The sequence below is a fragment of the Fusarium proliferatum genome (assembly GCF_900067095.1).
Source record: "Fusarium proliferatum ET1 genome assembly, contig: FPRO_scaffold001, whole genome shotgun sequence".
In the NCBI taxonomy this organism is placed as follows: Eukaryota; Fungi; Ascomycota; class Sordariomycetes; order Hypocreales; family Nectriaceae; genus Fusarium; species Fusarium proliferatum.
This window is the reverse complement of record NW_022194790.1, coordinates 205,434-228,356: the sequence shown is the minus strand read 5'-3', so window position 1 is coordinate 228,356 and position 22,923 is coordinate 205,434. Positions and strand designations below refer to the sequence as shown.

Below are 22,923 nucleotides of genomic sequence, written 5' to 3'. Positions count from 1 at the left end.
TTCCCAATATATATTACGACCCTAGCGGTTTTATCACATATACCCTATATTTTTTATTAATTAATATACTACCTACTAATAATAATTAGCACTAAGACTTTATAATTACTACTAATTTAATTTAGTTAATATTAATCTAATAGAATTACTACTAATCTAATAACTATCTTACTAATTTACTAAAACTACCTAAATATATATATATTTATTTAATATTAAATAAAACCTAGCTTACTAGCTATTAATAATACTTCTTTACCTTAATAAGCCTTATCTATACTATTAACTATTAAGAGATATAACTTAAAACCTAATATATTTAATATAATACCTTATATATTTTATAAATATAAACCTAATATAGATTAGTTTTTCTATTTAAAACCCTAACTATTATATATTAATAGCTCTTATTTAGAATATATTATATTAAAATAACTAAATAATATTATATTATTAAGATATTTAGTAATATTAATTTAATACCTCTTTATATTAAAGCACTACTTAATAATATTAAAATAGCAGCTAAAGTTTAATAGCTCTATAATCTAATTTAGACCTTATAAATATAGATAAATAACTAATAGAATGCTATAATAATTAATAATAGTAATAATAAGTAATAAGGCAGAGACCTTAAAGAAGCTCTAAAGCTACTTAAGCTAGAACCCTTTAAAGGATAAGTAATTAATATAATCCTATTTCTTACTTAAATAAAAGAATACTTTTATTTATTTTTAAATAAACTAAATATTATTACTAAAAAACTTTTATTTATTATATCTTTAATCTAAAAAAGTACTAAAAAATAGTTTAAATCTATTATAAGGGATTACTTTAAGAATAAAGAAAATCTTTAAAATTAAAATACCTAAAATATCTTTATAGATTAAAATAATTTTAAATAAGCACTTAAGGATAATTTTAAAGTAATTAATAAAAAATAGTAAGCTATAGCTAAATTACTTATATTTAAATAGTAAAAGTTATATACTATATATTTAGTTAAGTTTTAATAGCTAGTAGCTAAAACTTAATAAAATAATAATGCCCTTATAGAAATTTATTACTAAAGCCTTAAGGAAGAAATTAAAGATAAACTATATCTTATAGATAGACTTAATAACCTAATAACTTATATTACTATAGTAATTAAGATTAATAAATAATAATATAAATATAAAAAAGAGAAAGCTAGCTATAAATATAAAGATAACTTTAATTTATATTACTTTAATTAATAATATAATAATAATTACTAAAATAACTCTTAAAATTAAAAATAATAATAAGGTAACTATTAAAATAATACCTTATATAGAATATAAGTAGGCCTTATAATACTAAAAGCTATCTAATTAGATAATTATAAATATAAGCTATAAGATATATCTAGATATAAGTATTATAACTGTAATAATTATAAATATATAGTATAATAATGCCTAAAATTATATAAGCTATAAGACTTAAATTAAGGTAAATAGACCTTTAGATTAATTTAATAGCTTAAGCTATAAATAGTATAGAGAACCTAAACCTTAAGAATAATATAAGGTATATATAATATAGTAAAAATAACTATCTTATATAAAAATAATATACCTAAAGAAAGATAGAATTTAAATAAAGGAAGCTTTATTAGGAAATTATAAAATAATTTCTTTATATATAAAGAAGCCTATATAGATAAACTAAATAGAAAGACCTATAAAAAATAAAATTAAATTTAATAAAAATATTATATAGAAAGAATATTATTTAAAGAGAAATACTATAAGAAATAGGTTATCTATAAGGAAATCTAAAAAAAGGAAATTTAAAAAGATATAAAACTTAAAGAATAACTTAATATTAGTTAAAGATAATAATAGTAAAATAAGAAAAATATTAAAAAATAAAAAAAACTTAAAGAACTATAAACCTTAAGAGTAATAAAATAAAAAGAAATAATTAACCTTAACCTAAAATAATTATTATTATTATAAATAATAAATAATATCTCTATTAAAATTAAGCTTATTAAAAAAGAAGTAATATAGAAATAAGAAATAAAAGATAAAAATAATATCTAATAATTCTTTAACTAATAGTCTTAAAGTATAGGATATAAAAGAGAAAAAATATAAGTTATAATATAATATCTCTAAAAATAAGATAAAGAGATTATAAAAATATAAATCTAAAATTATAAAAAAAAGTATAATAAATAAGGACTTAAAGTTTTTAAGATTTATAATAACCTTTATATATAAAGATTAAAAGAATATATTAATATAAAAAAAAGAAGTATAGTTTATATTAAAGCCTATTATATTAATAATATATTTAACCTGCTATATAGAGAACTAGATTTTAGTATATAAAATAATATTTAGATAATACTAATAAACCTTAAATATAAGGAAATTTTATAGATTTTATATAGAAATTATTAATATAAATAATATAAAATAAAAAAAATAGATAATAATTATTTTTTAGTTATTATAAAAGGTATATTTAATAATAAACCTTATTTATAAAAAGAAATAAAAGGATATTTAGTTAAAATATAATATAATTAACTAAAAGTTATAAAATTATAGTTTAATATATTACTTTATAGATAGATTTAAAAAATAAAAGATTTTCTAAATAGAATTAAGTAGTTTTAATAAATAATTAAAAAAGCAGAAAAAGAGTTTAAAAAAGTAACTTAAGGAAAGTATATACTAAAGAAAATAGTATTAATTAATAATACTAGCTTAAAAGGTATTAATAAACTATAATATTAATAAAAGGCAGATAGCCTATATCTAAATAATAATAATATACTATTTAGATAGATAACCTTAAATAAAGGTATTAATAATAAACTAAAAGAATAATACTAATAATAGTTATTTAATAAAAAGTTTATTAATAACTGTATTAATAGTAAAGGATACTATAATAGTAACTATAAAAAAGTTTATTATAATATTATAGAAAAAGCTAGATACTATTTATAATAGAGCTATAAATATATAAAAAGTTAAGTCTATAATAAGATATAAGTACTTTAAGAGTAATATAAATAATAAATATATTAATATATTTAATATTACCTATTTAAATTAAAGAAAGATAGCTAAAAGTTTAGGTTAATAGTAAAGTATAAAAAAACTTTATTAATCTAGAAATAGTTATAAAGCTAAAAATACTATAAAAAAAGAAATTATTGCCCTATTTACTAATTAATATAGAAAGATAGCTCTTTAATTATAATAATAATATTATAGATTAAAAGGCTAATTACCTTAAGATCTTAGCTAAAAGAAGGAAATAAAGAGTAAATTTTAATATTATACCTTTAAAATAGAAGATAGATATTATCTTAAATATAATATAACTTAAAAGAAAAAACCTAATTATTAACTAAAGGAAAGGCTAAATTATATTTTCTAGTAATCCTAAAAGTAATAAAAAAATAATTATAAAAAATAATAAGAAATCTTAAACCCTAATTAATAAAGAAAGTATAAATAAGTATAAAATAAAGAATTTACTACCTCTAGAAAGAATATAATATAAATATAAAAAAAGTATATAAAATAAAAAATAGATTTTAAGTATTTTTTAATAATAAGATTTAAAAAAGAAACTAAAATTAATATATAGTTAAGATAGATTAATAAATATATTAAAAAAGTATTAAATATATAATAGATTATTTATAAAAAAACTAAAAATAGAAGTCTTTAAATATAGTTAATAGGACTATAAAATTAACCTTATAGATAATAACTTACTATTTTAGAAGTTATATTTACTTAATAAAGAAAAGTTAAAAGTATAAAAAATATATATTAATAAGATATTTTAAAAAGAATATATTAAAAAGTTAAGCTTTTTTTTAGTATTATTAATATTTTTTATACTTAAAAAAAATAAAAAACCTAAATCTATTATTAATTACTAACTAATTAATATAAAAACTATTAAGGATTAAACCTTATTTTTATTTATTATAGAACTTAAGAATTAATTATAAGGTAAAAAAATCTTTATTATTTTAGACCTTAAAGGTATATATAACTTAATTTATATTAAAAAAGGAGATAAGTAAAAGATAGTATTTAGAATTAAATTTAAACTCTTTAAATATATAGTTATACTATTTAATTTTATTAATATATCTATAATATTTTAATAGATAATTAATAGTATACTTTAATAATACCTTAATATCTTTATAGTTTATTATTTAAATAATATTTTAATCTTTTTAAATAATAAAAAAGAATATAAAGAATATATTTATAAAGTTTTAAAAATACTATAAGATATTAAGCTATTAATTAAACTAAAAAAGAGTTACTTTTATATTATAAAGGTAAACTTCTTAAAATATATTATTATACCTAAAGAAATTAAAATAGAAAAAAAGAAAGTCTCTATAGTATTAAAATAAAAAATACCTAATAATATTAAGGAAATATAAGCCTTTTTAGGCTTTATTAATTACTATTAATAATTTATTAAGGACTTTAGTAAGATTATAAATCCTTTAATAGAACTTATAAAGAAAGATAAATTCTTTAAATAGAATAATAAGGCCTAAATAGCCTTTAAATAACTTAAGGAAGCTATTATTAATAGATTAATTTTAGCTATCTTTAATCTAAATAAGGAAATTAAACTAAAGATAGATTTATTAGATTTTACTTTAAAAGGATAAATTAATTAATAAGATAATATAAAAAAATTATACCCTATTATATTTTATTTATATAAGTTATATAAAGTAAAGCTTAATTACTTAATTTATAATAAGGAATTTCTAGTAATTATTAACTATTTTAAGGAGTTTAAATATTACCTTATAGAAAGTAAGTATTAAGTTAAGGTTTATATTAACTATTAGAATATATTATATTTTATTATAACTTATAAACTTAATTAATAATAACTATATTATATAAAATATTTATATAAGTTTCATTTTATAATTATTTACTATAAAGGATTAAAAAATAAAAAGGAAGAATATAGATTTACCTAATAAATATAAATACTAAAATAGATATAGCTAGTAATTACTAAAGAAATTTTAAGTAAACTTAAAGAATTTATATAAAAATTCTATAAATATTTAGTATATAGATATTAAGGAGTTATTAAGACTTTAAAGAGACTTTTATAATATAAATATTAGGTTAAGTAATTAATAGTAAAAAAGGTTATTAAATAATATAATATTTATATAAAAATAAAGATATAATAATATAAACCTTATAGAGAACTATAACCTCTTAAAGTTATAGAAATACTATAGAGCTTAATTATAATAGATTTTATTATTAAGCTATTATTATTAGAAAAACCTTTAACTAAAATCTTTTATAATAGTATTATAGTTATTATTAAAAGATTTATAAAATTTTTAGTTTATATACTCTATAAAGAAGCTATAAATATAAAAGACTTAATATATATCTTTTATAATAGAATTATAAAAGAATAAGAACTACTAAAAGAAATCCTTATAGATAGAGGCCTAGTTTTTATTAATAAATTCTGGCAAGCACTAATAGCCTATATAAAAGTTAATTATAGACTTATAATAGTATTTAGACTTTAGGCAGATAGATAGATAAAATAAATAAACTAAATAATAAAATAGTACCTATAGTATTATATTAATTATAAATAAAATAATTAAGTTAAGAAGCTACTATATATTTAATTAATATATAATACTGCTTATAATAAAAATATAAAATTTATACTATTAAATACTAATTTTAGCTATATACTAAAAGTATACTATAATATATAAGAAACTAAAATTATTAACCTTATAGCTATAATTAAAAGTAAGGACCTAAAGAATATATATAATAAACTCTAAATAGAATTAGAATTTATTAATAAGTAAATATAATAGTACTATAATTCTAAAAGGTTAAAAAGACTAACCTTTAAGGAGAGAGATATAGTATATCTATCTACTAAAAATATTATAATAAAATAACTAAATTATAAGCTAGATTTTAAGTATATTAAACCCTATAAGATTATTAAAAAGATCTTAAAGAATAACTATAAGTTAGATTTATTAATAAGGGTTAGACTCTATAAAGTCTTTTATATTATATTACTTAAGTTAGTAGCTAATATAATATATATTAAAATTGGCAATAAACTAAAAGAAATTAATAGTCTAGAACTCTATAAAGTAAAAGTAATTAAGGAAATTTAAGAAGTTAATAGTAAAAAAGAATACTTAATAAAATAGAAAGACTATCTAGAGAGTAAAAATATATAAAAACCTCTTAAATATCTTATTAATGCCTAACGACTTTTAATAAGTTTTTACTAAAAGTATTAAAGAAAGCCTTAAGACCTAAAAAATCCTATTTAAACTGCTTTATAACTATAAACTAATCTTAAAAAGAACTATTAATTATAGCACTCTTTAAAGTAAATTATTTACTTTACTTAGCCTATTTTAATTTATCTATAAAATTAAGACTATATTAAATTATATTGAGACCCTTAACCTTTATTTAATAATACTAGCATTATAAATAAGTAATCTTAGTAAATTAAGTATTTATTATATTATAAATATAAATAGACTTAGCCTAAAGGGTAATAAGTTTATCTTTAATAATCTCCTCTTTATACTTAAAATAATATTTTTTATTAATAATTTTTTAAGTTAATATTATATTAATATATCTATAATTATTTTATATTTTTATAAAAAAAACTTATTAACTACTATAGATAAACTATAACTATTATAGAAAGCCCTAGACTTTATATAGGGCTTATAATAGCTTAATTTTATAGAATCTAGAATATATAACTCCTCTATTTTTTAATAAATACAGTTAGAATAAAATATAATTAAATTTTTAAATACTGCAATAAGAAAATAAAGAGATTTACAATTTTTAATAGAAGTTTTCTTATTTTTAAATATACAGTTAGATATCTTAAGGGGTTTATAAAGTTAAAATTAAACTTATTAGAAATAATTAATAAATAGATATATTAATTAAGCCTTAAAGATAAGGCCTAAAGAAAAGAGGAGATTATATTATAACTCTAGCAGTTTTATTATATATACCCTATATTTTTTATTAATTAATATACTACCTGCTAATAATAATTAGCATTAAGACTTTATAATTACTATTAATTTAATTTAGTTAATATTAATCTAATAGAATTACCACTAATTTAATAACTACCTTACTAATTTATTAAAACTACCTAAATATATATATATTTATTTAGTATTAAATAGAACCTAATTTATTAGCTATTAATAATACTTCTTTACCTTAATAAGCCTTACCTATACTATTAACTATTAAAAGATATAACTTAAAACCTAATATACTTAATATAATGCCCTATATATTCTGTAAATATAAACCTAATATAGACTAGTTTCCCTGTTTAAAACCCTAACCATTATAATATAATCTTACTTTTATATTTAACTAAATACCCTGTATAGAGTAGCCTTAGTAGATATATTTCTCAAGTTACCACCGCTTCCAAAGCTTAAAAATCTGATTTGAACCGCCATGATACTTATAAGCTAGGATAGGTGAGCCAGGTCCATTACCTCCTTCAAGGTCCAAAACACAATCAGTGTAATGTTTGTTCCAGATCCTGGGAACTATGAGATATAGCTTCTAAAGTTATATATGAAACCCAAACTCACGAGACAGTGGTGTTATTGTCCAAATTATGAATATTTCCGCCCTGGATAATCCACTGGGCACTTTCATCAGACCAATGCAAATTGCCTGTGCTAGTTGGCTGGCAGTATCCTGGGTTTTGATGGATTAATTTTCGGCATCCTGTCGACTTGGTGGACGTACCAGTGGCAACCAGCCACTGCTGATTTGCCTCGCTCTTGATAAGAATCGTGTTTTTCCCTGGTACAGAGAAAACAGACCAAATTTGGTTCCTGTTGGTTTCATGCTGGTGAGGTCCACTGAGGGGTAGATGCTGTCAGTCTCAAGCTCAATGAGTTAACACAATGTATATGGTGCTCACAACGAGATCACGGGCCCTATACCACCAGCGAGGTCAATCATGGCGCCTGTCATCTGAATTCGAAAGTTGAAGGCCGCAATGAATTGGGGCTGTGGCGCCGGATTGCCTGCTTCTGGCATTGTGGTGATTGGCAAGAATGTGTGTCGGCAGAAGTCCAGTTGCGTAGTGGGAGCGTAGAAAACACCTTCCTTCACTGTTTGCTTGGATAGCCGACTATTGAGGCAAATATATGCACAGCTGTGCGGGTGCAGGTTTGGATCACATTCCTTTCCCCGCTTTGGAATATTGGCACTACTGCAAAGTTCTGGGCCTGGGCTATTGGCTTGTAAATCATCTCCGTTTTGTTAAACACACGCCCTGTCGCATATGCAGTGTGATTCATAAACCCGATAGAGGATAATAGAGAAAGACACCATTAACCCCATTCTGGATAATGTATCATGTGTCTGGTGGTATGTGACAAGTCTTAGTGGCAACAGGGATGGTGCAGTCCTGCCACTGGATGATATTAGCGAGCCAAGAAAAGGCGCACTGCACAATATCACATATCGACAAAATCAGGTGGTAGTTCATCTAAAATGTGGCTGAATAGAGGCTGGCTGAGTTTCGTTTTACTCCAGCTGAACATTGTTTTTAAGGCGAAAACACATAACTTTTGACATCAGTGGCTGCCCATTGTGATATCTCGTACATCGGATCATGCCTGCCGCCAGACGCAGCCAATAGACCCACTAATCAAGAAACATTTCAACATTAAGTTCTTCAGCTTGCATGGGTGTGATCAGAGCTACAGTGTCAGCTCAGACACTTTCAACGCCACCGCGCATCTTTTGTCTTTAAGTCAACATCCCTAGTAGGCCTGCACTTTCGCGCATTCCCCGATGTGGTCTGCCGTATAGTTTGCGTGAATTTCGTAGTTCCTGCAACTAAGCAGAAGTAGAAAAGCCACGAGACTCCAGACGTTTGTCATGACACGTCACCTGAGAGGAAAAATAGACCAGAATAGTTTCTGTTTCTCGTTTGCGTCCATTTTTTATCCAGTGAGTAAACTGCCGGATGTACCATAGACCAGACTCCGTGCAACTGGGCTAGGCGCCATGCAGTAAACTTTCAGCCAAGCTTATTACCCACCCTCAGCCAGCCACGATGAGGTTGTTAATACATTGTCTCAATCCAAAAGTCAGAAACGATCCGGTCACAAGACATTCCGTACAGGCTCCCTCGCCATGATAGAACTTCTTACATCCCTCTCCGAAGTCGGGAAGTTTGAACAGTTCTTTCGTCTGTAAATTTATCATCCTAGACTTCCCTCCTTGAGCCAGTTCTATCACTGGCTTTCACCTCTTCGACTACTTCTTGTGCGAAGTCTATTCTCCTGTCTGCTGTACAAAATGCCCGAAGACGGTAGAGGTGGCGGAGAGCTGTGGATTCAGAAAAGGAAAGTCAACATTCGCAGTCAAGTTGGCGGCATGTTTGTTGATCTGAAGGGCGGTGGTGGAGGCTATCCTCCCGTTATCGCATTGTGAGATCATCCCCATTCCCTCTTTAGTCTCTCTAACTTGCGTTCTGACCTAATCTTTCCCAGTGACAATAAGACCTGGGAAACCAATCCTAATCAGCATTGGCTTATTTTATCCACCGATGTGCCGGGCGATTCTCGTGTCATGATCAAGAGCCCAGTGACTGGCGGCTACCTGTCTAGCTATGGTCCGTATTATGCAAAGACCTGGCCTGATATGGTACTAACACGGCTGACCATAGGGCATAAACGACATGTTGATTGCGAAACGGGCGACCTTTGGGACGAGAAGTTTCAGTGGTTTCTGGAAGGAGGGGATATCAACACCATAACTGAAGATCAAGTAGTCGGGTAAGTTATATCGCGCTCTAAAACAATCGCAGGACTTATAATGTTAATGGATACTTTCATTGATAGTTTCCGCTCTTGCAAATATCCCCACCTCTATCTTGATCTTTTTGGAGGCAAAGGAGAGAGTGGACAACCTTTTATCACATTCGAGGAAACCTATCATGACAACCAGAAATTCCGGCTCTGGTTTCGATGATGGTATGATTTGCGTAGTATATAAAAGGATTGAACTACCACCTTCTTAAGCTTGTCTTGCAAACACTAGACATAATGCTAGGGTTGTCTTCCAACAATACAATATATACGTAGTCTATACTCTATCAATTTCGCTCTATCTGCCTCTCTACCTCGTGTTCTCTCCCATCAGTGCCCCAAACTCCTCCACCACTACCATTCTGTCCTTTCGGCGCGTCTCCCCATCACTCCTCTCAACAACATCCCTCCCCTCAATTTTCCTCGCCTCCATAATACCCTTCCCCGTCTTCCTCTTCACAAGAGCCCTCGCACTCATGTACGCCCCCTGACTCGGCAACGCAAACAACCCAAGCGCCCCAGAACCCACCTTCGTCCCCAGATTCAACAATCCAATACCGACACCCTTCGCAGCACCCGCAGCGCCTTCTTTCTTCGCCCCTCGCACAGGCTCCATGACTATACCGCCTATCCCCTCAACCATACCATGCGCAAAATTCTTGCCGGCTGCGATACCGCCTGACTTCCAATCTGTCACGGCGCCTGGGTCGTATGCTTTGCCGCCGTAAAGCTTGGGGGCGTTGCGCATTCCTTCTGTTACTGCATAAGGGAGGTCGAGAAGCATGCCTTTGGAGTAGTGCTTAAAGAAGCCACCGACACCTGATGCTGAGCCCTTGACGGCTGCTAGTGCACCATGGTTGGGGTCTATGTCTTTGGTGGCTGTTGGTGCTGAGGACAGATCTATGCCTGCTGGCCGGCCAAAGACATCCTCCTCCGATGGGCGTTTCGAGTTGTTTCCTGATCGATCTCGACTTGCTGATCTGCTACCACTTGGAGTCACTGGCCGCAGTGCTTGGATGGGCTTGACGACAATGTCAGAGGCTGATGCGACCATTCCAACACTAGTCGTGGCGAGCGTCGCAAGTGTTGCAGTCACCGGATCCCAACGACGGTTCTCAATATGGACTGGTTGCGGTTGGTAACTACAAAATGGTCAGCACACTTCTCCCATGCCTGTCACTTGTAACATACGCTTTGAGGTTATTCCACGACACCTTCTCATCCTCGACTAATAGCTCAGCAGCTATCTTAGACAGCTTTATCTTCTTCCCCTTCTTATCGTACATCCATGCTGCAGAATGATTGGGTAGAAGGTCGCATCGCATAGCGTTGAGAGGTAGGTTCGCATGGAAGGATGCCACGGCCCGCCTGACGCCAGCTTCACATGACATTTTATCGGCGATTTGTCGCGCTGCTGCTGAAGCTTCGGGTGTCAAACAGAAGAGAATAGCTTCGGCAAGATTGCTACTATTCAGGGCCTTGAAGGGAATGGGAGCTGGACCTGCACCACCAGCGTGGACCATATTTCCCCAAAACGGTTGACTGTCCACGGTCAGCATGGGCAGTTGAGTTAGGGTATCGGTGACTTACTCTCCAAAGAAGGGCACAATGGTAGTGGGTTTCGCATTGAGAAGCCCACAGGCTGTGGTGCCGGCTCCTCCATGATGTATCACTGCAGTAACATGCTGAAATAGCCACTCGTGCGGACAGTCTCCCAGAAAGAAGACTTGGTCGTCACCTGGCGAATCCCCGCCAAGTTTACTCCATCCTCTAGAAACAATTGCCCGCGTCCCCGTCGCACGGACAGCGTCGAGAATAGTCGCTGCCAACTTATCGGGGTCATCGATTACGATACTGCCAAAGCCGATGTATATCGGTGGCGGACCGCTTGACAAGAACTGCTGCAAAGCGGGCTCAGGTTGATATTTTGGCGCATCGCGGAAGAAGAATCCACAGACATCTACATGGCTGTTATCAGCGAACGGTCCGTAAGGGCAGGGATAGAGACATACCAATGTTCTCAGGCCAGTCGGCTGGCTTGGGCACCAGAGCCGGAGACCAGCAGTATGTAACTGGAACTCCCAAAGTCTCCGTCAAGCAAGGCCCTTCGCTGAAGGGAATCGGTTCCAGGTCTATGGTGTCTCTCCACGCATTGATGATATCGCCGAGTCTATCTGCGATCAGCACACTGGCACCTTTGGGCAATTCATCAAAACTCACCCTTGCCAAGTCATCCACTCAACCAGTGAATAAGACACATAATTCGCAGCCGTCGCCGACATATCACTCCCATTGGCCTTCAGATTCGCAAGTGGGTGACAGAACTCTCTCGTGCTCGTCCACGGCATCGTGAACATCAGATGTAACGGGATACCAAGGGCTTGCGCGCAATGGATATGCGCAAAACTAGGCGGGTTTGCAATGATGGCGTCTGCAACGAAGGGTCGTCCTGTGAGCTCATCAGGCTCAATGCAGGAACTCCAGCACTTGTGCAACATTTCGTCCACCATTTTGCGCTTTCGCTGGATTTCACCTCCACGTAGTGTCTTCATGCTAGGGAAGAGACCAGGGTTTTTGACCATGTAGGCCATCAGTCTTTACAAAGAGGTTAGCTGCGTCGATAAATGGTTCTGGGGGACTTACTCAGCGGGATCACCGCCGATGGAAAAGAACTCAAGACCTGACTCTCTCACAAATTTGTCGAATTGACCGTGTGTCGCGAGTCGCACGCGATGGCCATGGCGCTGCAATTCTGTACCTAGCGCGACGAACGGCTGAACATCGCCTCGACTACCAACGACCTGAATGACGATATTTAGGCGAATGCTCTTTTCGCTTGTCTCGGTGTACGCAGGAGGCTGATTCTGCCCGTGAGAAATGGGAGGCTTTCCCGTGGGAACCAGTTTCGAGAGTCGCCGAGCTATTCTCGAACTAAGATCAATATCAATTCGTCCATCTTCACGGCCAGTTGTCGTGGCTTCTAATTCCGCTAGTGCTTGGTAGGGCGGAAGCTCATCTGGTAGTTGGGCACTATGCTCGCCATTTGCTGGGAGCTCGAAATATCTCGTCTGTCGGTTAGATTGGTCGTCATCTGGTGTTGGAGACATGGTGGGACAAGTCGATCAAGGATGAGGAGATTTGGAAATGATTGAGAATATTTTCAGCTGCCGAGCGGCGAGACGCCATATTATAAGAAATCTGACCGCGAAACATTGTAGCTAATTGACTGGTTGCGAAAAACGGAATGGCCGAGACGACGCTATCGTCAAATACGCGTATCACAAGAAACACTCGTACTCGAAAATCCGACTCATGACTCCAACGAAGTCTCAGAACCATCACCAAGGCATAATTCTCGGGTAAATGGTGATTTCTGGGAAAGTTAATTTACGATAAATATTTAAATTAATTCTCCGATCAGATATACATTCGTGTTTCGATCAATCGGAACAGACTCCCATTGATCAGTGTCGAGTTACGTGAGCCAAGCTGCCCAAGCCTTATGAGGCAGTGCGTGTGAATGGCGGATTGATATGTGGAGACAATAATGAATACGCGTATTAAGAATGTTTTGTGCTGAGCGACTCGGCTCCCGCTTTACGCTAGACCTCATTAGTTATGGCTTCTTGTGTGGGGCTCACAACACGTTCTACGTCTGAAAACATTTTCCAGCCAAGTTTAGGGTATGTTAATAATAACAAACTATACTTTAAAATCTTCCAAGTCTTATAGGTAAATCTAATAATTTAACTAGGATATTATCAAGGGCCATTGCTGTGATTACAATGTAGCGTTCTACATTATAATTACATCCTAAAGCTTTAACACAAGAGCGATTCAAGCCAAAAGCCATAGCTGTTAAGTCAGATGTGGTGGTTCCCTCGAGGCAGATATGTCCAAAGCCACCGACCGTGTCACACGTTTTGGTATTCAATTTTGCGCAGAGTATATCCCAGGTTTCTCTATATCATTTATTGTCTATGGTGTATCTCAAAGTCTCATTTCTCTCATAGTCTTCTTCTTTCTATCGGCCACGTCGCCCGCTAAATAAGGCCAAAGATGGACCTTTGTGAGTCCTCAACGAGTCAACAGCACCAACCAAACAAATAGCGCAGTTCATCAATAAGTCATACATCCGGACTGAGCGCCTTACTTCTCACCATGGCCACGCCGGACGCCATTGCACTTGAAGTACTTGTGATCCTTCCAAGCAATAACAGCCGCCCAAAAATTGACGATTCTGTGAAGTGTCAGCCAGTTCCTTGACGAGTCTGAGGCAAGGCAACTTACGTAACGACCAGCGCCACCAGGCCGACCAAAATGCCAATTGCACAGTTCGCACCGATGCATACTTGAGTGGCCATATTAAACGCCAAGCCCATCACGACCGCCCAGAAGACGATGTCCATGGTGTTCAGAATCGCATTGGCTTTGAGGCTTCCGAATCTTTTGAACTTGTCTACCTTTTGTGTGACATATTCGTAGGCAAGGAAAGCGTATGTCTTGAGACTCTGCGAAACTGTGAGCTTGGTCCATGTTGTGTTGGTCAGAGACCTAAGGTAGCCCACCATTGTTATGGCCATGATGTCGGATCTTGTCATGGGGATACCCGATGGTTTTGTTGCAACCTTGGCGATGCCGAGGATGAAAGCAATAGTAACAGTGACGACCTGGAGGATGAAGACTTTGTTCTTCCAACTATGCTCAAAGAAGCGGCTGTCGAAAAAGTCTCTGATGCCCATGTTGTCGGTTGTTCGATTTGGAGGTGGAGATTGAATGGCAGAGTGCGCGGCGGAAGGCGGAAGCAAAATGTCGAAAGAAGATAAAGGAGGTAAGAATGAACACGTCTGTGTTAGACGATAAGGTTGAAAGTGATGAGATGTTTGATCAAGATCTCTAGGATCTGATGTTGATATATATAGGTTGATTGATGTTATGATATGGGCTAATCTCTATACGCGTATACGATCTTGGCGTTTCGGGGTGAGCCGTACGCGGAGAATTGTAGATCAGATCGCAGATAAGCTCAGCCACGAGGATCACCTGGAATGCAGTGTCTGGTTGGATTACGAAAAATACTTTTCTCAAGAGACATATACACATTATGACCTGGGCTTGGGAAAAATTGATCACCACTACTTGGTAGCGACCAAGACTGCTCGTCACTAGTAAATGTATTCAGTCAACTCTACCCCATCTCCCAGCAAATGAGGAGTCCCCTTTACCATTTTTGGTCAAAATAAATCGTGTAGATATGAGACAGTTAGAATTAGATATTTATAGTTTTTGTGTTGGTGATGGCAGTGATGAAAAAGAAGCTGCAGGGCTATGAAACAGAGATCTACAGTCTTGGCAGGAAAGACCGCCTGTCATTGGTTGCGCAACCGCCTACAGAACAGCACTGATGGCCTGATGCCTACCAATGCGCATGAGGGGAAGAGTCATCGCGGCTGGGATCTACAGATAAAGTCGACTACGCCACACAGAATCTGACATCAAGTCCACTCATTTCAATATTGACTTCTCACCATTTGATCAACAATCATCAACGCCTCAGTCGTTCATTTCCACCAAGTACTCTGAGAATGACCCCCATGGCCATGAGATTAATCGCACTGCTGGTCCTCGCGACTCGGTCTCTCTCCCAAACAGTCGATATATTCCGCAAAGTTCCAGGCGACGTTGAGCAGTGCATCCGACCATGTCTCTTCCGCCCCAACAACCCAAACGCTGACGTCGGCAGCGCTCTAAACTGCGGTGCGCCGTACCAAGAAAAATGCTACTGCGCGACAGACAGCGACAAAGCGAAAGCCGTGAGCAAACACATCGACAGCTGCGCCCAGGCGAGTTGCTCAAATGGGCAAGAGTCGCAGGATGCTGAGACCATGAGGCATTACTATGCTTCTTACTGTATGGAGAATGGATACTCGGCAGAGGCAATGGAGGAATGGTACACAGGTACCGAGGCTCATGTCACGGGAACAGGTACGGTTACTGTGAAAGACATGTGGGGATGGAGTACGAGGACAAGCCACAGAGCGCAATTGTTTCCAGACGCGACGGGAAGAAGCGGTGACAATGACAACGAGAATGGCGGTTCATCTTTGACAAGGGTGAAGTTGCTCTCTATGGGGATTCCGATACTTGTGGCTCTTTTTTGATAACTTTAGGGTTTATTGATTCTGCTTCAAGGTACTGTCTTAAATATTAATTTATTTGCCAATATAAATTAAATATAACTAAAACTGCAACTCTAATTAAATTCAACAAGTAGCTATACTTTCAAGTGCAGAATAGAAGTCAGCCAAATCCGGCTTTTTATCTCCTGTTGGGATGCATAGAGCAAGCATCCTCATGAATCCAACCCCGAGTCGAAATCCTGCGAATCCTTCAGTTATATATCGATCATACATCCACTGTGAGAGTGAAGCAACATCAGCCAAAGTTACGCCACTGCCATCGCTGATATCAACGCGCTTCTTGACAATTTTCCGGAGGGGTGCCCATTCTGCGATCTCTATCAGGACGCAGCCGAGAGAATATGCATCCATGTAGCGTTCGAAGCTGTCCGAAGGCTCTCCGAGAGCCTTGGGGTGCCGATAAATGTCCCGTGAGAGGTCCTCAGATGGCTGTTCGCTGATTTCGGTCGGCGAACCTTGTCGTGCGAACGAGAAACCGCAGAGATATGGTCGACCTAGGCGGTCAATGGATGAGCTAGAGGTCGGAGAGACGAGGAGAATGTTTTCAGATCGCATGTCTTTATGGAGCCAGCCGGCTGTGTGGAAGCTCAGGAGCGTCTGGCACACCTGGGCAGCTAAACGAAGTCGCATGCCAACATCTGGCAGTGGTCCGCTGGATTTCGATAATACACTGAGCAGGGAAGGAGGCTTCTCGGTGCCAGGAGGGAGTCTGAAGACCAACCGGAAGCCCCCTTGCTCTTCAGTGTATCCCAGACAAGGGAATGTTTGAAAAGATGGCGTGGGGGGCTGCGAGAGTAGACGCACAAGAGCTTCAACACGTGGTTTAAGCTTGGCTTTCATTCCTGGCTGTACACGTTTCTCTTCTATTAGCACAGTGTCTCCCTTGTAAAGGGCAGATCCAATGGTTGATGTCATCATATGAATGCCAGATAGCCGGGAAGGGTCCAGAACCGATGGAAGCTCTGCTGGTACACGGCTGGCCCCATCATCGGAGTGCGCTCGTTGCCGGGCACCACCACTATGTGATGTGAGCAAAATATGCTGTGCCTTTAGGCCTGCCGAGGCAGCGAGGGAGTTTCCAACACCAGCATCTGTGAATGAGTCGTGAAGAGATTTCTGGAGATACTGAAGACCCTTGATATCTTCACTCGTTTGGATCGCGAGTTGCAGCGTCTGGTTGACTGCGCGAGACGTCTGGATTCGGTGAGGAATGTCCAAGAGAGACCAAAGCCCATCGACAAGACCGGTCACATCCTGCACCAGCTCAGCATACCTTTTCTTGTCGACAGCGGCCCAATAAAGACGCCGTGGGAACCGATTCGCCGTGTTAAGTGTAGATGCGCGCTTGAGGATGCCCTGGCGAATCTCGGGTGGTACAATAGTTGAAAGGATCGATGAAGCCGGGTTGTCAGAGACGATCGCCGGTTCGGAAGGGACCAAGTCATCAGAGTCATTAGGTGGAGACACGAGTTCCAGCTTGTAGCGCTTTTTCAAAGCGTCCGTTGAGGAGAGAAGCTGCTCTAGCTGGAACAAAATGAGAGCGGCAGGGTGCTTGTGTATCTCTAGTGATCCATCGTCTCTGGGAGGGTTGAGGCCGATTGCCCTAGCCCATTCAATCAGTCGATGCTCTTGAAGCACGAGTTTTGTTCGTTCGATGGCTGCATCCTTTCCGATGTTTCGAGCGTCAGATATCAAGGTGAAGCCTCTAACGCAGCTGGCAAAGAGGTCGAAAGAGAGCGACACCACAGCTAGAGCTGTTCCAGGGTCCATGATGGATGTGTAATAGAGGTATTTCCCCTATAACTTTTGGTTGGATAGTCCGAGTCTCGGTGGATCGCCCAAGGGGTTTGTGTCGGATAGGCGTGTGATGCTGGACGAGGCCTAATCAGCCTAACAGGATCCTAGCCTACCTGAGGCTTATGCAAGTGCAATTATCCGATATTAAGATCTCTGAACACTGTTAAACTGGCGCCTCCGACCTTTTAGGCTCTTTCCAGCGGTCAATGATCATATATCCCTTCGCTAAAGATAGTTAACTCCTTTGACCCATCCAGTGACTTATTTGAGCCCACTCCTCCACTTTTTAGTCCACTCCACTTGGTGTCTTTCGCAATAGTCCTCCAGTCGTCCTAACAATATTGTCAACGGCAAAACAGGCTGAGGCAGGCCGTAGCACCTCAGCCGCAAATGGGTAATTACATAATAAATAACTATGTGTTTACCGGCAACATAAGACCCTTGAAAGAAGCTAAGGCAGCGGAACCATTCCTTTAAGGTTCCCCGCCTGGTCAGAACCCGGACCAACATTCCTCCTTCACGCTTTGAGCTGAGCAGCTTGGACCTCTATCACCCAGTCACTGATTCTCTCAAACGAAATGGATTCCTCATCAGGAAGAAATTTGACGTCTTTCAGGGACGAAACCTCCGATCCTACGACCTTCAAACCCTATGACCCTTCAACCTTAGATGATGCGCGCTTCATCCCGAACGCCTTGGACTTTGCCTACAGAGCGTTCTTGGCCGACAATGCCGTGACATTATCGGTCCCTCCAGTATTTTCAAATGCACAAGCCGTGGACAGCGCCTCATATGCCGGCCGGGGCGCAAGCTTCACCGTGTATCGACGTCGCATCCCGCCCCAGAAGCCTCTCACGTCGCGTACAAACATGGATGGCCTCTTGATCGAGATTAGAGATAAACGCAAGCTGCCGGAGGTAGTCGCCTACAAAGTGGCCGTCATCGAGTTTTCGGATAAAGGTGAAGCCACTCAAACGTCCCGGCACGCCATAGACGCGGCAATCATGGAGCTCTATCTCTCGACGCACCGGCCAATCCTGCAGCACCCCAACCTCGTCGACTTTCTTGGATTGGCATGGGGCGCAAACCCATTTAACTCTTCGCAGAAACTACCGGTTCTCATGGTGGAGTTTGCGGAATACGGGAGCCTCTGGCAGCTGCAACAGAGGGAGTATCTCGGCGTAGAGACTCGGCGTAAGCTCTGCCTTGATGTCTGCAAAGGTCTTCATATGCTTCATTCATGTGGCATCGTTCATGGTGACATCAAGGCGCAGAATGTCTTGATATTCGCAGACGCGGAACACAAGTACAGAGCCAAAGTGAATGACTTCGGCTACTCTCAGGTGATAAATGCTGAAAGGAGCAGCCTCTTACTAGGAGGAACCCGGCCGTGGAAAGCCCCCGAGCCGAAGAAAGCAGTCAAGGCATCAGACGCAAAGTATACCGACATATACTCATTGTCCCTCTTCATCTGGTGTACATTCGCACATGGTCAAAGCATTTTCAAACTCCTCGTGGACCCATCCAAGCAGGGCGAAGAATTCTACGCGGAAGCAGAGAAACTGAAGGAGACTGAAGAACTAGCTGCCAGACAGATATTTCTGTATGGTACTTGAAAGCCATTAGGGCCACTACTTATGGCGACAGCGGCCAGTTCCTCCAGCACTTCCAGTCTCTCCAGCAGCAATTGCAACAGAACAACGGACAGGCCTACCAACCAGCGATTGGCATTGACGACATTGAAAAGATTCTGTGTGCCATTCCAACCATGTATTTCCAAGCGTTGGAGCCACTGAAGGAACAGCTGATCGCAATTGTTCAACGTTCGGGCTTATACGATGCGATGAAAAGAGCTGTGATAATAGGATTATCGCATGAGCCACAGCAAAGAGACCTTGAACAAATCATGGTCGCCCTGGGCCACAGTGGTTCCTTTACTCAAGACAGGTACTCACATTGCCAACAGGCGATACATAACGAGAAACTAACCGAGACAGTGCTGAGCCAAATCAAGTGTTGAAATCAAACCTGAATGTAGGTTATAATAGCCTGGCTCGTTGAATACATAGAAAGCTCATCCCGCATAGCAACATTTTTTCACATGGCGCCACTGGACGAAGATGGATCCTTCTGTCCAGAGGTACCTGACAAGGACATACATCCAAAGAGGCGAGGGTGAGGCTGAGAAGGGTATGATAAATCCACCGGAGGCTTTCCTTCTCACGGCTCTCTACATCAACGGGTACGGCGTAGACAAAGATACATCGCAAGCATCCAGATGGCTCTTTCATGCCTGGGGAGCGAAGCATCCACTGGCGTCAGCATATGGATACCGAATCGCGCGTGCCATCGGGCTCACGTTCGATAATACAGACGGAGTAATCGAAACCCTGGAACTGATGGCCCTACGTGGTTCAAGAACTGCCCTCGAAGATCTCGCCATGATCTCCAAGGAAACCTACGAGAAAACGAAGAAAACTATCCGTGACGTCCTCGCAGGCACAGGCGCGAATTTCTTTTTCAAGACAGAAATGCTTCACGGATTTGCTCACAATATGTGGATGAGAACTTTTGAAAACATTCCCGTCTTGCTTGAGAACTTTTCTCAGTTTGATTCCATCGCCGACTACACAGCCAACAAGAGAGGTGACCGTATTCTTCACGTGGCCGCAAGTTGCGGTCAAACTGAAGCTATCAGGGCTCTATTGGATCACTTTCCCTCGCTTAAAGTTAACCAATTCAACGACCAAAGCGAGACGCCGCTTTTGTGTGCTTGTCGTGCAGGACATCATGATACGGTCTTGTGGCTCACTTCCAATGGAGCGACCGCGTCAGTGGCACGGAATGGAGAGTCTCCGCTTCACTGGCTGATATCCTTCGATGATGAAGAGATCGAAAGTGTTGGCCCAGCATTGATACAAGCCGGCGCCGATACAAATAGCAAAACCACCACATTCATCGCTTACCAAGCAGGGTTTCCGGCATCGCTAGATGTTGATCGGCTCCCTGAAGGTCATCCAATCGGATGGGGTGAGTGTTTCCCATTCTATATACATCCCGCGTCTATTATAAACTACATGACTTAGATTTTGTGTGGACCAGAGGGGCTGACGTATGAACTAGCGACTCACTGTGACCGTCCCAAAATTGTCAAATTCTTGTTGTCCCACACCGCCGATCCAAGGATGTGCAATACATCATGGCCTCAAGCAAGAAGTGCGCTAGAAATTGCAGCATCAAAACTTCGTTCAGAGTGCCTGGAGCTGATGATCCATGCCATCGAGCAATTCAATGTCGAACAAGGGGCAGACAAACACGGGGACTTCTTGGTGACAAGCCTCCTTCAGCAGGCTGCTTACGGCAGCAGCCTATTCGACATGATCCTGTACCATGGCCCGAGATACCAACAGGCGATGGAATCAACGTTCCAGTGTCTATTACCAAGGACCAGCAGGGTTGCCTCCCCCCAGGGCTACGGCGGCTTCAACCAAACGCTTCTATATTTGGCCGTCTCACTAGCCCGAGACGAATTGGTTGAATACCTTCTCAAACACGGAGCTGATGTCATGAAAGCTGGAGAAAACTACGATGAAGAAGTACTTCATTCCCAAGACGTTGGTGCGTTCAAAACGGGTGACATTGACCGCGCATGCGGCGTTGACCTGCGAACGCCGATCCTAGAGGCAGTTCGATGGAATCGTCCCACGATGGTCAATCCTCTCCTTGAGCATGGAGCACAGGCCACGGGAGCTTCTAAGAATCCATTCAGTGGACAAACTTCAACGTGGACCGCTCTTCATGTCCTGGCGTACGCAGGACAAAATGATACGCGACTAGTCCAACCCCTTCTCGACCACGGCGCGCCCATCGACGGCTTCCCGGACGATTCTGGCAGAACCGAATCCCCACTACTAGTCGCAGTACAGAACGACCAGTTCCAACTCGCTGAATGCTTCATATCGCATGGTGCTGATATCAACTCGACCAGCATGAGCAGCGGCCACCTGAGCTTCACAAACCCCACGACCATCTTGGGCCATGTCATCGCCTCCAACGCGCGAAATTCAATCGCACGTCTCCGCTACCTCCTTGGCAGCGCAGACTGCTTGAATTTCATCGTCGAGCCAACTCGGCAGTGGACGGCGCTCCACCGCGCCGCAGCCGCTCACATTGACACCGAGTTCCGCGGGACGGATGCAACCGAGGCGGCTGAGCTGGACTGGACCGATATCGATTGGAGTGCAAACCGTGAGATTATGAATGAGCTACTATTGCAGTTTAATGATCTGGAACAGCTTGACGCTGTTGAGGAAAGCTTAGGGCTAACAGCGATGCACCTGGCAGTTCTTGCGGGTAATGATGCCGCAGTGAAATTGCTTCTTGACAAGGGTGCCCGCAGAGACGTGCCGAGCGCAGATGGCCAGGGACCGACAGCCGCTGATATGGCATTTGGAATACAGATGGAGAAGTTGTCTATGAACGAAGGGGGGACCTGGCCTGGCGAGAAGGAGGTGGCGGCTCAGAAGAGGTGTAATGATCTTCTAAATCCGCGAGCCCAGCCTGCAGCATAAGCGAGCCAGCGTGTCAATATTAAAAAAGCCAGAAAAGGGCCGTTTCTGAAATAACAAAAACTCTAAATCAGACTTTAGGTACCTATGTAAAGAAAAGAAGAAACCCCGATTTAGAGACTAAGGAGAATTAAAATTTCCTGGCTTATGGTGTTTATGAGCGAAGTTTCAGAATTCCTCGATGTGATGTCGTTTTCGGTACTAGCCTGCAACTCAATCGAAAAGAGTTGTCTTTGTCATGTATTCACCGTATACAGTGAGTAAATAGACGGGGTAACAAACGCCGAGACGGAGAAAGACCGGGGTGAGTGGAACGAGATGTAAACGAGGTAAACAACGCGGTAAACGAGGTCATACTTACACCCAACCTCTGCTTTTTGGTAAACCAGATATAACATAACAAAAA

General features: G+C 38.2%; 7 protein-coding genes across 7 annotated transcripts; 3 read left to right on the top strand and 4 right to left on the bottom strand.

Moving 5' to 3' along the window:
* Positions 1–7,529: 7,529 nt before the first annotated feature.
* Positions 7,530–8,168, bottom strand: FPRO_02060 (uncharacterized protein; the record flags this gene model as incomplete). The annotated part of the gene is made up of 4 exons (XM_031234371.1): positions 7,530–7,659; positions 7,712–7,820; positions 7,872–7,987; positions 8,050–8,168. 4 exons carry the CDS (start codon positions 8,166–8,168, stop codon positions 7,530–7,532), a joined length of 474 nt encoding a protein of 157 aa, XP_031074414.1.
* Positions 8,169–9,440: 1,272 nt separating this feature from the next.
* On the top strand, positions 9,441–10,115 carry FPRO_02061 (uncharacterized protein; the record flags this gene model as incomplete). The annotated part of the gene is made up of 4 exons (XM_031234260.1): positions 9,441–9,571; positions 9,635–9,756; positions 9,811–9,919; positions 9,986–10,115. The coding sequence occupies 4 exons, from the start codon at positions 9,441–9,443 to the stop codon at positions 10,113–10,115; spliced, it is 492 nt and encodes a 163-aa protein (XP_031074413.1).
* A 147-nt stretch (positions 10,116–10,262) lies between these two features.
* Positions 10,263–13,059, bottom strand: FPRO_02062 (putative sterol glucosyltransferase; the record flags this gene model as incomplete). The annotated part of the gene is made up of 6 exons (XM_031234149.1): positions 10,263–11,094; positions 11,144–11,494; positions 11,543–11,912; positions 11,965–12,122; positions 12,173–12,547; positions 12,596–13,059. The coding sequence occupies 6 exons, from the start codon at positions 13,057–13,059 to the stop codon at positions 10,263–10,265; spliced, it is 2,550 nt and encodes an 849-aa protein (XP_031074412.1).
* Positions 13,060–14,101: 1,042 nt separating this feature from the next.
* FPRO_02063 (uncharacterized protein) lies at positions 14,102–14,694 on the bottom strand (the record flags this gene model as incomplete). The annotated part of the gene is made up of 3 exons (XM_031234038.1): positions 14,102–14,192; positions 14,243–14,463; positions 14,521–14,694. The coding sequence occupies 3 exons, from the start codon at positions 14,692–14,694 to the stop codon at positions 14,102–14,104; spliced, it is 486 nt and encodes a 161-aa protein (XP_031074411.1).
* An 843-nt stretch (positions 14,695–15,537) lies between these two features.
* Positions 15,538–16,113, top strand: FPRO_02064 (uncharacterized protein; the record flags this gene model as incomplete). The annotated part of the gene is made up of 1 exon (XM_031233927.1): positions 15,538–16,113. One exon carries the CDS (start codon positions 15,538–15,540, stop codon positions 16,111–16,113), a length of 576 nt encoding a protein of 191 aa, XP_031074410.1.
* A 102-nt stretch (positions 16,114–16,215) lies between these two features.
* FPRO_02065 (uncharacterized protein) lies at positions 16,216–17,922 on the bottom strand (the record flags this gene model as incomplete). The annotated part of the gene is made up of 1 exon (XM_031233816.1): positions 16,216–17,922. One exon carries the CDS (start codon positions 17,920–17,922, stop codon positions 16,216–16,218), a length of 1,707 nt encoding a protein of 568 aa, XP_031074409.1.
* A 605-nt stretch (positions 17,923–18,527) lies between these two features.
* FPRO_02066 (uncharacterized protein) lies at positions 18,528–22,520 on the top strand (the record flags this gene model as incomplete). The annotated part of the gene is made up of 5 exons (XM_031233705.1): positions 18,528–19,552; positions 19,597–19,896; positions 19,947–19,983; positions 20,037–20,979; positions 21,073–22,520. 5 exons carry the CDS (start codon positions 18,528–18,530, stop codon positions 22,518–22,520), a joined length of 3,753 nt encoding a protein of 1,250 aa, XP_031074408.1.
* Between the last annotated feature and the right edge of the window lie 403 nt (positions 22,521–22,923).